At 41.4% G+C, this 13,760-nt stretch overlaps 1 protein-coding gene across 1 annotated transcript in view; it reads right to left on the bottom strand.

The window, feature by feature from the left end:
* Positions 1–232: 232 nt before the first annotated feature.
* Positions 233–13,760, bottom strand: part of GABRR3 (gamma-aminobutyric acid type A receptor subunit rho3) — a 33,733-nt gene continuing 20,205 nt past the window's right edge. The window contains exons 4-9 of the mRNA XM_051628597.1: positions 13,452–13,675; positions 10,379–10,461; positions 9,426–9,566; positions 5,621–5,773; positions 1,481–1,677; positions 233–602 (exon numbers count right to left, since the gene is read on the bottom strand). Coding sequence (XP_051484557.1) covers positions 300–602; positions 1,481–1,677; positions 5,621–5,773; positions 9,426–9,566; positions 10,379–10,461; positions 13,452–13,675 — 1,101 coding nt within the window. The 3' untranslated portion in view covers positions 233–299. The remainder of the gene's footprint in view (positions 603–1,480; positions 1,678–5,620; positions 5,774–9,425; positions 9,567–10,378; positions 10,462–13,451; positions 13,676–13,760) is intronic.

Here is a 13,760-nt window from a genome sequence, read left to right on the forward strand (position 1 = left end):
GTTAGAGTGTAGATAGAGACTGGTTAATACTTCAGGTGGGAGATGCTGTCTCCCTTAGTGAGCACTGCCTCTGTGCTACTGCAGTAGTAGAGTGTCCATCAGATTGCCCCAATGCACAGTCCAATTGGAAAAGAAACCAGACTCCTGAGAGTTTTTCATTAACAGTTTTGCTGCTAAGCAAACCAGCCTTGGTATGATGCAGAAGTCAGTTTCAAAAACCTTTAACCCCTTCCTCTACTACTGCTGCAGCACTGCTAACCTCATGTGCAAAATAATGTCTAGCTTGCAATGATTTTTGTTCATAAGTACAAACCCCAGTAAAAAAAGTTGAACACAATATACACACTGGGAAATATAATCCTAGAATATGTGTCAATAACATGATTGTTCTGTAAAATAATTCTGCCCACGTTTCCCTTCAGAGATCTCTTCCTCTTTGGGCGAATTGTGTCCAGATTGCAGACGCTGGCTGCGCGTGCCCGAGCCTCATTCTCCTGGCAGGGGTCTGAGAAAGCTGTCGGGCTCATGTCCACATCCGTGTCATGAAAGCAGCCGTCGAAAGCCATTGCTTGCACTGCATCAATACTATACATTCCTGAAGCCTGGCAACAAAGAACAGTTAATTCTGTGTCTAGCAGGAGCCGTTTTAGTAAATTATAAAGAAATAAGACAGAAAATAAAGAAAGCCTTCTCCTCAGTGCCATTCCCCACGTGGAGAGCATATGGAGAACAGGGCTACCTCACAGTATTGCTGTCTGTGGGGTTAGCTGTAGGGTTGCGTTGCTGGCACTGTGGGAAATAACTTCAGACTTTTCCATGAATAGATTTTCAGTAGGATTATCAAATCACGTGAGCAACATATGCACCCTTTTTGTGGTTTTCCCCTTGTTATATTTCAACAAATGAGTTTACACAGAGGGATATTCTTGAAGAAAAGTTTTTAAGTGAGTTTTTCATAGAAAGCAAATGTTTAACTTGTGAACACTTCTGCTTCAGGCACACTTTTCTAGAAATGACCTTGTCATTCATCTGGTCTTGGAACAAAAAGGCATCATTAAACCTGCCTTTCTAATTGCAAATGGTGAAGCAGGAGAAGGGGAAACAGACTCTGCTTCACAGGAAGCAGGAGGCAATATAGCCTGAGTTCATTCTGGGGAATTTCAGAGAGAGGAAAAATTCCTTGGTCGATAGGTATTTGAGACCAGAATGAAAGTTACCTTCCTCTGGGGGTGAAAAAGGAAAAATAAAATAATCAGGAGAGTACTCCCTAACCTCTGCCATGAAAAGAAAGGGAGAGAAAGCACAGAGGTTTTCAGGATCTCAGGATGATATGTTTCCTCCTTTCAGCCAAATGGAGAAAAGTGAGATACAGTGTGGAGTCACAGAGATGGTTACTCTACTCTTATCACAATGGGATATTAGGATTACTCTGTAGCTTCTGTGGTGCTTTCTGAAGGCAACAAAACACAGAAGATTGTACCTTGCCCCTTTTTTTGAGTTGCTTTCTCTCCTCAATTGTGGTGAGATAGTTCACTGCTGCATATTCGATGACAGACAGGAAGACAAAAAGAAAGCTGATCCATAAATACACATCCACAGCCTTTATGTAAGACACTTGAGGCATTGAGGCACTTACTCCTGTCATGATGGTTGACATTGTCAGCACTGTAGTTATACCTGCCAAAGAAAAAGGGGAGGTTATCATAATACATGCACAGCTGCATGTGATTGACATTACCTATAACTTCCTTGCACAGGCTCTGAAAAGTGGAGTGAACCATGAAGGATCTATCACATACAATGCTGAAACCAGTAAGTCATCTCTCTGCTCAGTGTGTGCCCTTAGAGATGCAGCACACCAGGTTTAAACAGTGGGGACACTCCACTGGCGGTTCAGCAGCACAAGGAACACATTTTTGTGACAGCTTTAATCACTGCTGTAGAGAAGTGAAAGCAGATTTGTGGCCTTAGAATCATAGAATCATAGGGCTTGGAAGGGACCTCGAAAGATCATCTAGTCCAACCCCCCTGCCAGAGCAGGGTCGCCTAGAGCACATGACATAGGAATGTGTCCAGGTGGGTTTTGAATGTCTCCAGAGAAGGAGACTCCACAACCTCTCTGGGCAGCCTGTTCCAGTGCTCTGTCACTCTCACAGTAAAAAAAAATTTTCTGATATTCACCTTAAACCTCCTGTGCTCCAATTTGTATCCATTACTCCTTGTCCTATCACTGGTCATCACTGAAAAAAGCTTAACTCCATCTTCTTGACACTCACCCTTTATGTATTTGTAAACATTGATGAGGTCACCCCTCAGTCTCCTTTTCTCCAAACTAAAGAGACCCAGCTCCCTCAGCCTTTCCTCATAAGGGAGATGTTCCACTCCCTTCATCATCTTTGTGGCTCTGCGCTGGACTCTTTCAAGCAGTTCCCTGTCCTTCTTGAACTGAGGAGCCCAGAACTGGACACAATACTCCCGATGCGGCCTCACCAATGCAGAATAGAGGGGGAGGAGAACCTCTCTTGACCTACTAACCACACCCTTTCTAATGCACCCCAGGATGCCATTGGCCTTCTTAGCCACAAGGGCACACTGCTGGCTCATGGTCATCCTCCTGTCTACCATGACCCCCAGGTCCCTTTCACCTACACTGCTCTCCAGCAGGTCAGCCCCCAACCTGTACTGGTGCATGACATTTTTCTTCCCCAAATGCAAAACTCTACACTTGCCCTTGTTAAACTTCATCAGGTTTTTCCCCGCCCAAGTCTCCAGCCTGTCTAGGTCTCTCTGAATGGCAGCACAGCCTTCTGGTGTGTCAGCCACTCCTCCCAGCTTGGTGTCATCAGCAAACTTGCTGAGGGTACATTCTGTACCCTCATCCAGGTCGTTGAAGAAGATGTTGAACAACACCGGTCCCAGTACTGACCCCTGAGGGACTCCACTAGTCACACACCTCCAACCAGATTCTGCCCCATTGACTACAACTCTCTGACTTCTTCCTTTCAACCAGTTCTTGATCCACCTCACTGCCTGATCATCAAACCCATACTTGATCAACTTATCTACAAGGATGCTGTAGGAGACGGTGTCAAATGCTTTACTGAAATCAAGATAGACCACATCTACCGCTCTACCATCATCTATCCACCTAGTAATTTCCTCATAGAAGGCTATGAGGTTGGTCAAACATGACTTACCCTTGGTAAAACCATGTTGACTGCTCTTGATGACCCCCATCTCCTTGATATGTCTAGAGATAGTGCCAAAGACAAGTTGTTCTATCACCTTTCCAGGGATGGAGGTGAGGCTGACCGGTCTATAGTTACCTGGGTCCTCCTTCTTGCCCTTCTTGTAGACTGGAGTGACATTTGCCATCCTCCAGTCCTCAGACACCTCTCCTGTTACCCATGACTTACTGAAGATGATGGAGAGTGGACTAGCAATGACCTCCACCAGCTCCCTCAGCACCCTTGGATGCATTTCATCCGGACCCATCGATTTATCCTTGTCCAGATTACGCAACTGATCCCTAACCCAATCCTCATCTACCTTAGCAAACTCCTCCTTTATCTTGACTTCTTCTGGGGCTACATGAATCTGGGGCTCATGGGGAAAGCCTTCAGGAGTAAAGACAGAGGCAAAGAAGGCATTCAGCACCTCTGCCTTCTTTAAATCCTCTGTCACCAGGGCTCCCACCTCATTCAACAGTGGGCCTATATTGCCTCTGGTATTAGTTTTGTTGGCTATGTATTTGAAAAAGCCCTTTCTATTGTCCTTAACCTGACTTGCAAGGTTAAGTTCCAAGGAGGCCTTAGCTTTCCTAGTTGCCTCCCTACATTCTCTGACAACAGTCCTATATTCCTCCCAAGTAACCAGCCCCTCCTTCCATGATCTATAGATTTTCCTTTTCCATTTGAGTTTGCCCAGCAGTTCCTTTTTTAACCACGCTGGTCTCCTAGCTCCCTTCCCAGAGCCAGGGCCTCTGCTACACACTTTCTTGTCCTGAAGAATCATCTGTTTCCCTCCTAACCTGTTCTCAAATCATACTTCTTGAAAATATTATGTCAGATTCTATGTCCCTCTCGTAACACATTGGCTCTCTAAAAACACTCTAGCATAAAAATGCTAGACCTCCCCCTGCCTCAACAGAGAACACCCAACCAAGGCCTTGCATTTAAAGAAATAAATGTAACGCTGGAAGTGATGACACGTCAATAGCATCTGTGAGTGTAGCACTGGCTGACTGTGTGGCCTTTCACCTTGGTCTAGTTATATCCTTCTCCAGTTTTATGCTAGTTCGAGTCCACTGGAACATGCAAGAGTTTTCCCTCTTCCTCTCTGCAAATTCCTTAGGTTGAGGGATGGACTTTGGAATACCCCATATATGAGCAAATAGATTTTTTTTAAAATATGTATACTCTAAGCTAGGGACCTAAGCTTTTTAAACTTTTTTGTTAACCTTGCCTATAAATTGTGTATGCTTTTTGCTTATGAAATGTACTTTGTTCATAGAATTTCTGATGCATAACCTTCTCCAGAAATCCAGGTATGAATTAAAGAACATGATCAGCAAAACCATCTTGACAACATTACAAATAGCCTACTGAGAATTAAATATATTTTTTTTTTAAGATCAAGTTAAATTTCTTACAAATAAAAGGAACTGGCAGATGCAATAATAAAATTAGGTAGGAGGTACCATAATTTCTTTTTAGACTAACAAGTGGATTAATGAAGTAATAGCTTTAGACTGTGCCAATAGAGAAGGATACACAGTAACTACCCCCCTATTTTTTCTAGATTGACATAGCTACAGATAAAAATTGAGGGCTCCCTCAGTACATGCAAATTTGTTTCTTAAAGATCCTAAAATTTTCACTTGTCTAAGAAATATTGGCAACATACTGTTGGTTTCTGTGACTAGCATCAGCGAGAAGAAAGAACAGGAGCTTCTTTACTAATTCTTAAACCAACAGTTGCAGGGCTTATGTGTGTTATGTTTACAGCAAATATCTTTAAAAAAATTGCCATCACACCTTCGCAGAGATGCTAATCTTTGAAAAAGGTACTAATTCCAAGACCATCAGTATTGAATCCCCAATGGAGGCAGTCTTGAAGTGGTAGCAACTGATTCATCACTGAGAAAAATAGTAACATCATAAAAACCCCACTGTCTTTAGTCTGAAAGCAGAAGATGCTCCAACTTACTCTTCAGCTTCCACAGAAGCCTGTGTGCCTTGTGCAGTTAAAGTGCCAAAGTAAACATTTCCAAGGTGCTGAACAAAGAAAAACTTTGCTACATAGGAGAAATCAGCAAACTGGTTCCAAAGAATGAAGTAAAACTCTACATAGGGAAAGCTGCAGAATCATCCCTTTTTTCCTTCTGTGGTATGTGAGCTGTTTTCTAATATAGCAAAGCCAGTCTGAATAAACACCCCATTTCCAAATGTAGAGGTCGACTGAAGCAGTTTGTGGTAGTCACAACAGTGGCAGTAATCATGTTCATGCAATTACCTGATACACTTGCTAGCATCCTGTGTAATTAGAAAGCCAAGGTAGCTTCAAAACCTCTCCCCTGGTCATTCTGTACTTCCCAAAAGAATATATGTTACAGGTTTACCTAGTGATACCCTGGCAGGAACAGCTCTTCTGTCAATCCAAAATGAAACCCAAGACAGCATCACCATCAGCATAGCTGGGAAATAGGATTGTAGCACAAAAAAGAAAATATGTCTCCGGAGTGCAAAGTTTATAAAAAGCCGATTGTACCAACCTATTGAAAAAAGAGAGGAACAGGTTGGGGGAGAAGAGAACCATGTTATTTGTGAGGTCAGTTCACTGGCCCCCTCCTTCCAGTAGGAATTGTGTATCCACATCAGGAATAGTAAGTGCGTAAGAAATATTGCCCCTGCCTTGGTTTTATATAGTGCTTTACAAACTGTCCATCATACCTCATTAAAATACTTCTGCCTTGGGAGTGAAGCATCATCACTGCATAAATAAAACACTGTGTATTGTAATTGAGATTGGGGAATTGAAGAAAAGTATATAAACTCCGAGTGAAATCGGCCGGAATAATAAAGACAGGGCATAATTGTTCAATCCAGCTAGAAGAGTGAAGCCAACACCCTGTCTCCCCCCAGAAGTGCCCTGCCTTCTCTCAAGCTGCCAAAGCCCGGCAATAACCCGCGCTTCTTCTACGGCCAGACCGCTTTGCCTGCCCAGCCTTGACTTGAGAGGAAAGGCTGCCATCTAGTGAATTTCGGTGCACGCTCTGTCTGTGCAGCACAGCGTGTGCCTCAAACCTCCTGCCAGGGAAGAGACGCCAGTTTCTAGTGAGGTGGGAAGAAGGCAGAAGGGGCTGGCTGCGCAGCGTCCGCCTGTCCGAGGAGAAGGAGAGCCATCAGTGAGCCTGTGTTGGAGCAGTCATGCCGTCGCAAAGAACCACTTTATAAAAAAGAATATATAAGCAATGACCTCACCTAACATTAAACACACTCTATGTGGTTTAAAGGTGTGGAGAAGGTTTTTGATTTTTAAAAGTATTTTTTCAAAAAGGGATTGAAATTGTTGCTCCTTTGGAGGCCAGGGAACTCCAAAAGCCTAAATGCTGTGCATGTGTGGCTCACTGAGATTCACAGGAAAGGATATGCAGAACCTAAAATGCATCAGGCTGCTTTGTGAGAAGGATTTTTGTCAGTTTTTAGCCCGAGACTCTTCAAGGGGAGATGGCTCCCATTAGAGTTTTGCTGATTGGTCCCCGCTATGACTTTGGGTGTCAGGGTCTGTGTGCAATCATTTTCTTCCAACAAGAAACAAAACAAAAGAACAAGAGAAGGTGGAACCTCCTGACTGAAACAAAACTTAAAAGCCAAAGAAAAGTCTATGTCAACAAAGGGCAGTTGGTTGTCTGGTTGACAATATGGTACACGCATATTCCAGGTGGTTCCTGCAACTTAAGGAGTCTTTCCTTTACACCTTTAGTCTGCTGGGTAAACCTGTCATCAAAACATCTGGAAATAACCATGAAGCAGTTGCACTTTACAAAGTCAAAGGTGCTGTGAAGGCGTGGGCACAGGAGTGGTATGAGGTTGCACTATTGTGCACCAGGCTGTATTTGCTTGCATCAGTGTTTTTTGATGAGAATAGCAAGGCAGAAAGATGCCAGCTGAGTTCCCAGAAGTCAGTTTCAACACATCATGATAGCAGTTTGGTGGAAAACATGCCAGGCTCCTTCTTGCAACAAGAGCAAATTTGATGTAGCTCTCAGCAAGGCACAGTTATGGTAGTAAGGTATCACTCACTCTCTTCTCACATGACAGTGGCTCTTGAAAGCTGGACCTCTGTACTTAGCTCATATGCGAGCAACAGATAAGGATGAAGAATCTGATCAAGCTATGAATTCCTCACTGCTAAGGCTGCATGATAATTTAAACTGGAATTTCTGCATTCAAAATCAGCTACTGCAGACTTGAATGGCTCTTTTTTAAATAAAAGAAGCTATCCTGTAAATTAAATACAGTAAATAAATCTATTTGCCACTTTCCTGTATGTCTTAAAGGCTTTGTTCTAAAGTGTTATGCATTTCATCATAATAGATGGAATAATTTATATTCTATTAATCTGTCTCAATAAAAAGGGCAATATCCACACGGAAATGCATTGATTCAGACAGGAAAGTACAGTAGAAAGCATACTGTTCTTCTGGTAAAAACATATGGCTAGACTATTTACATAGAGAAGTACTTCAAAATTTATAATCACATGTGCAAATACAAAGAAAATAAAACCCACCTTGCATGAAATCAAGACTATAGTAAATTCCTAAAGCCTTGTGCAGTTTTCTGCACAAATATAGTTCAAGATCTACAGGGAGAAATAAAAACCTGTCTGGGGCAGATAACTGTATTTAAACTATGTAGCACTGACATAAAGGGATTTTCTTCTGCAACTTTATGTATAAACATGGAACATTAAGCAAACCATGAAGTAGAAATCAATAGGTTATAAATGCTCTTATGCAGAAATCTCATAGTTAGTAGACTTTTAAAGGCATTTTACAGCTCCAAAAATATGGAGATTTTAGACAATAAAACACACTGTTGTTCCTTGTTTGCAAACCCCTTAAGGTTTGCATTTTCAAGCTTTTCTATATAACCAGGACACCAAGATTCCTATAAACCAAGAGCTCACAACAACACGTATTTTGTTGTTTATTTTTTTCAGGTTCTTTTTGTCAGATGTGAAGTTGCAAGTTTTATTATGGCCTCTTCTTCTGATATCAAGAAAAGGTTATACTGGTAATCACAGAATAATTTAGGTTGGAAAAGACCTTCAAGGTCATTGAGTCCAGCCATTAACCCTACACTACCCAGTCCAGCACTAAGCCATATTCCAAGCACCACATCTAGATGACTTTTAAACACATCCAGGGATGGTGACTCAACCACCTCCCTGGGCATCATGTTCCAATGTCTGACAACCCTTTCAGTGAAAAAGTTCTTCCTGATGTCTAGTCTAAACCTTCCCTGGCACAGCTTGAGGCCATTTCCCCTTGTTGTATCACCAGTTACTTGTAAGAATAAACCAGTGCCTACCTCTTTACAACATCCTTCCAGGTACTTTTAAAGGGCGATGAGGTCTCCCCTCAGCCTCCTTTTCTCCAAACTAAATAGACGCACTTCCCTCAGCTGCTCCTCATAAGACTTGTTCTCAAGTTCCCTTCACCAGCTTCGTTGCCCTTCTTTGGACACGCTCCAGCACCTCAATGTACTTCTTTTTTTGAGGTGCCCAAAACTGGACACAGTATTCAAGGTGTGGCCTCACCAATGCCGAGTACAGAGGGACAATCACCTCCCTGGTCCTGCTTGCCACACTATTCCTGATATAGGCCAGGATGCCATTTATTGGCCTTCTTGGCCCTCTGGGCACACTGCTGGCTCATATTCAGCCGCCTATCAATCAGAACCCTCAGGTCCCGTTCTGCTGGACAGCTTTCCAGCCACTCTTCCCCAAGCCTGTATCATTGCATGGGGTTGTTGTGGCTCAGGTGCACTTGTTCTTGTTGAACTTCACACAATTGACCTGGGCCCATCAATCTAGTCTGTCCAAGTCTCTCTGCAGAGCCTCCCTACCCTCAGGCAGATCAACACTCCCTCCCAACTTGGTGTCACCTGCAAACTTACTGAGGGTGCATTCTATGTCCTCATCAAGATCATTTATAAATATATTAAAAAGAAGTGGTGCCAAATGTAATGTAAAGAGAAGCAAGGAACGAGGCCAATAAACCAGTGTGATTGACAGACCTACTTTTAATTGAACTCATAGCAGTGACAGTCACTTATTAGCAATGAATTTAAATGTGAAAGACATTCTGCATGATTGCGTCCTGTGTGTCTCTCTTCTAATGACAGGGGTTACTATACCTGTACTGCTGTAAAAAGCTAGTCCGCTGGAAGCACTGAATTCTTCAATGAAAAACTGGGAGAGGGAGATGTGCTCATCTGTGCTCAGGGACTTGTTTCCATGTTTCCAGTATAACATCAGATCATTTTCATTGTATGCATCTATGAGAAAGTCAAAACTGAATCACCTCTTCTGCTGGAATAATGCTTCTGTTTTCTTTTTTTATGGACAGGACACCACTCAATCAATTTGGGAAAACCCCAAAGAAACATTTTTTTCACATCAATTTGCCAGTTAGCTGACATGGAAAAACTTGCAAAACTTCCAGCCTGATCCAGGTAGAGCCCAGTCCTGTGCCCTGCTAGCAGCTTACCTGACAGATGAGGGACATGACCTTGCTCAGGGTCACAAAACACACAGGATCCAAGCTGTGAAGCTGCCACACTGAGCAGACTGCCTGAATGTTGGGGATCTGATCTCTTTTCCAAGACCAAACAACAAAGCAGCATCCTAGTTTTAGTCATAATCCAAATAAGAATAAATTTTGAGATATCAAAACAGAATTAAATTTTGTTGTCCAGCTCTACCACTTACTACAGACAACTGAGTCAGGGGTGAGAATGCAAACATTTCACAGTCTCATTTTCATTTTTCCATGAGGTCAAATAATGGCATCTTATTTTACTTTTAACATTTTTTCTCAGAAAAAAACCCCATTATTTTTGTCAGAGGAAACATTTTTATATTTAGGCCTTGGAATATCAACCCAGTCAAAACAAAGCAAGGTGCATCATGGTTTTTCCATCTTCCCAAAGCTCACTGAGTTCTGGAAAGATCCCAAACTGGCCACAGTTTAGTAAGTACAGGTTGAAGGGTTCAGGCCACACATAAAAATAAGTTTAAAAGGTATTATGAACAAGATGTAGTGCTGGTAAGAATGCACATGTGAAGAGTAGGTATGAATTAAACTCACAGCTTTCCAGTTCTAAAGAACAGTTCTGAGTGTCCAGAGGAAACCTACTGAAATCCATGAAACACATAGCAGAAACTGTTATTCTGCAGAAAGGAAAAGAAAAACAGGACTTAAATGAAAAATTTCATATTTTCTTAAGGTTGTGCAGACACCTTCATGATTCCCAACCAATTGGCAATTTAGAATCCTAATGATTGAGTTTTTCTACTTTTTTTGGATGATTCTAAAATTACTTCAAGAGAGTGAGATAAAACTAAGTCAGTGAGGCAACCTTATTTTTTAAACATAAATAGTCCTTCTTGTTAAGTGCAGTGCACTACCTTCAATTTTTAAACCCTGTACTGGTGTGATCTTTCATTAGCCTTTCACACATTTTCCTTTGAAGTGTTACACTTATGAGGATCAACAAGGGGAGTTCACATTTCTGGTCTGGATTTCTTGTAGACTGAAGTAGATAATATTACGAATTAGAGCAAATATTAGTCCAAGTGCCATTTTCCCAACTAGAATGGTTATAATATTTAATTGCACAAAAAGATAAGCTCCAGTTTCTGGAAGCCTACCTCCTCTTCAACACCACAGAAATGCTTTATACACTAAAAAACTTAAGGAAATCTAGGTGAAGATATTATTTTTTTATTCCACTTGCTTTTTCCCAGATGTTTAGAAGATAAATGTCCCTTGACATTTTAACCAATAAACAACAAGAAGGCTAGAGGCAGCAATTTTAATATGGTAAATATTGCATGATTTCCCTTTCTTGTCTTAGCTTGCATGTCATTTGATGCTTTAGTTTGATTTTTCAGTTTTCTCCAAACTGAAACCTGCAGGAATTTAAGTGATAAGTGATATACTGGATATACAAGTGATCTTCAAAAACTTGTGATTGATAATAACACCAGCTGAATTTTTTAAAGTGTATGATTTTACTAGCTTGAAATGAGATTGTAAGAGTGGTACACCTTTGAAATTATGCATAAGGCTTCCAGCTGTGGATGTTGCTTTCATCTTTTAGCTGTTGACTAAAGGATCAGGGGAAGAACAAGAAAATGTTGATTGGGGAAAAAAAATGTAAAATACTATTTTAGCCACAAATCTGGATTTTTGTTCCACATGTCTTTAATAAAATCCCAGATTCTGGGCACTGAAGAAAAACTGAAATATGCACATTTCTTGCACATAAGTATTTGGAATATAACCTACCTCCTGCATGTAAAATTGGCAATGCAAAAAGGTGTTTTAATGAGCATCTGATTCGTTAGGAACATACATATTAGCATCACTTAGGCTAGAAACACTTTCTTTTACCTTAATAATTTTAAAAACTTGGTTCAGGAGCCTTTAGGTCACCCCGTTCCCCACCTCTCAGTTTGATAAGAACTGATATAGGAGGAGGGGAAGAGCACAGGGCACCTGCCCTTCGTGCTGATGTCCAAGAAGAAATCCACGTTTGGCAGGAACTTGGGATCTTTGCTATTCACTGAGACAGGAAGGTGAGGCTGGCTGCAAACTCACCTGTCAGAACAAGGAGGATTCACCCAGTACACACCATCTGGTAATGCACAGTTAGGGAAAGATAACTGGAAGCAGAGAGGATGAGTGCAAGGAAGAAAAGTAGAGCACCAGCTTGCAAATGTGAGGCAAGGCACAGGGCATGGGCTGCCATCAATCACAGAGGGAATTCTGAGCAAAGAGCAGATGTAAATTGACTCACGCTGTGTCAGTCCCTCAGCTCTACTTCCTCCTTTCCCTTCATTTCCATCTTGCTTTTTCTTTTCTCTCCATTTCTGTCCTTCCCATCATGTGCTCCCTTTGGTTTGTAGCTCTTTGTGCACAATTTCTTACTGTTTGTCTTGACGACACTTAACCCCTGGCAAGCTGACAGAATGTGTTTGCCCATCTCATGTCTCTTCACCACTCTTCCTTCCCCCTGCTGAATGTATGTCGCACTCTCACACAGAGAGCCACTGCTGTAAGCCTTAGTGTGGCAGTGTAGTGCCTCTGATCCTTCTCTCCCTCAGGAATCATGGAAATGAATATAGCAATAAACTGCACAGTTCACCTCTTTGTTTCTTACTGGTCAGTGTGATTCTGGAACATACACTGTTTTAAAGTGGTGTACAGGTGTTCTTGTGAGGGTTTCTGCATGTCTTCATGAGAGGGTGAATGAATTAATTACTTGTTGGAAAAATTATTACCTAGCCAAAATCTCAAGGGCTTGCATAAATCTTCAAACTATGCAGATTAGATGAAATATCACTGCTGTGCATAGGCCTAATTAGTAACAAACTGGAGAACTGTCATTTCTGCAATGCACAGGCCTCAGGGCCTTTACCCTAGGTGGAAAATTCCTCCACTAAAACCATTTCTGCCACATCATCCAAATCTACTTTCTAAAGAAAAGCAATAACATGTAGATAGAAGGCAGACACATTTAATGACCTTGCCGTTCCAGTCCTGGAATTGCTGTCTCACTTTCCAATTCCTTGTAGTCATACAACGTGCCTGTAACATGGCTCGTATCAGCACCAATAATCTGCTTTCTGTGCCTGTCTGGAGCCGCCATTAATATCAATGTGTGTTTACAGGTATCCCATGGTTAAAACAGCTGAGACAGACAGTTTAAAAAGACTCAGGGGAAAAAACACAACAACAACAAAACCCAAACAAACAAAAAAACCCCCAACAAACAAAACCCAACAGATTTGTTCTTTGCTAATCATTTTGGGCTTTACTGTGCTCAACAGTAAAACTACTGCAATATTGCTAAAACCACTGGCAATGAATTAGCACTTGATAAACTTCAGTGTTATTTACAACAGATGAAAAAACTGTCATTATCATGTAATGGGAAATAATATGTGAATGATAGAAAAATATGTTATCTATACCTTATCAATGTAAATTCATTTCCACACTACTATACAGGTCACCAGTTCCCAGTATCTGATGCCAGGGGATTAATGCCAGTCCAGTATCACAGGCTTAGCTGCAAACATTTCCAGTAATTTCTCACTCAACAGCCAACAATTGCAGTGTGTAGTTTCTTATAAAAGGGTATTATTGATCTTACCGTAGACTGAAGAGTACGTTGCCATCAGGGTATACTCGAAGCATGATGTTTTCCACAGTTGTATCATGGATGAAAGATCTTTTGGAGTGTACAAAAAATACATCAGGTACCCAGATCTTTTTTATCAATCTTCCATCAAAAGTCATACTTTTGTTTTTGTTACTAGGAAAGGAAAGTCTCTCATCCTTCCAGTAATGTCTGAGATATAAAGTCATTGTGAAGTCCTTTGTTCAATTAAAAATAAAAGAAGATAATGCTCATTTTATTCACATACAGTAGAAAATGGTACAAAGTAATCAGCTCATGCAA

This window comes from Apus apus, chromosome 1 (assembly GCF_020740795.1).
Source record: "Apus apus isolate bApuApu2 chromosome 1, bApuApu2.pri.cur, whole genome shotgun sequence".
Taxonomy (NCBI): domain Eukaryota; kingdom Metazoa; phylum Chordata; class Aves; order Apodiformes; family Apodidae; genus Apus; species Apus apus.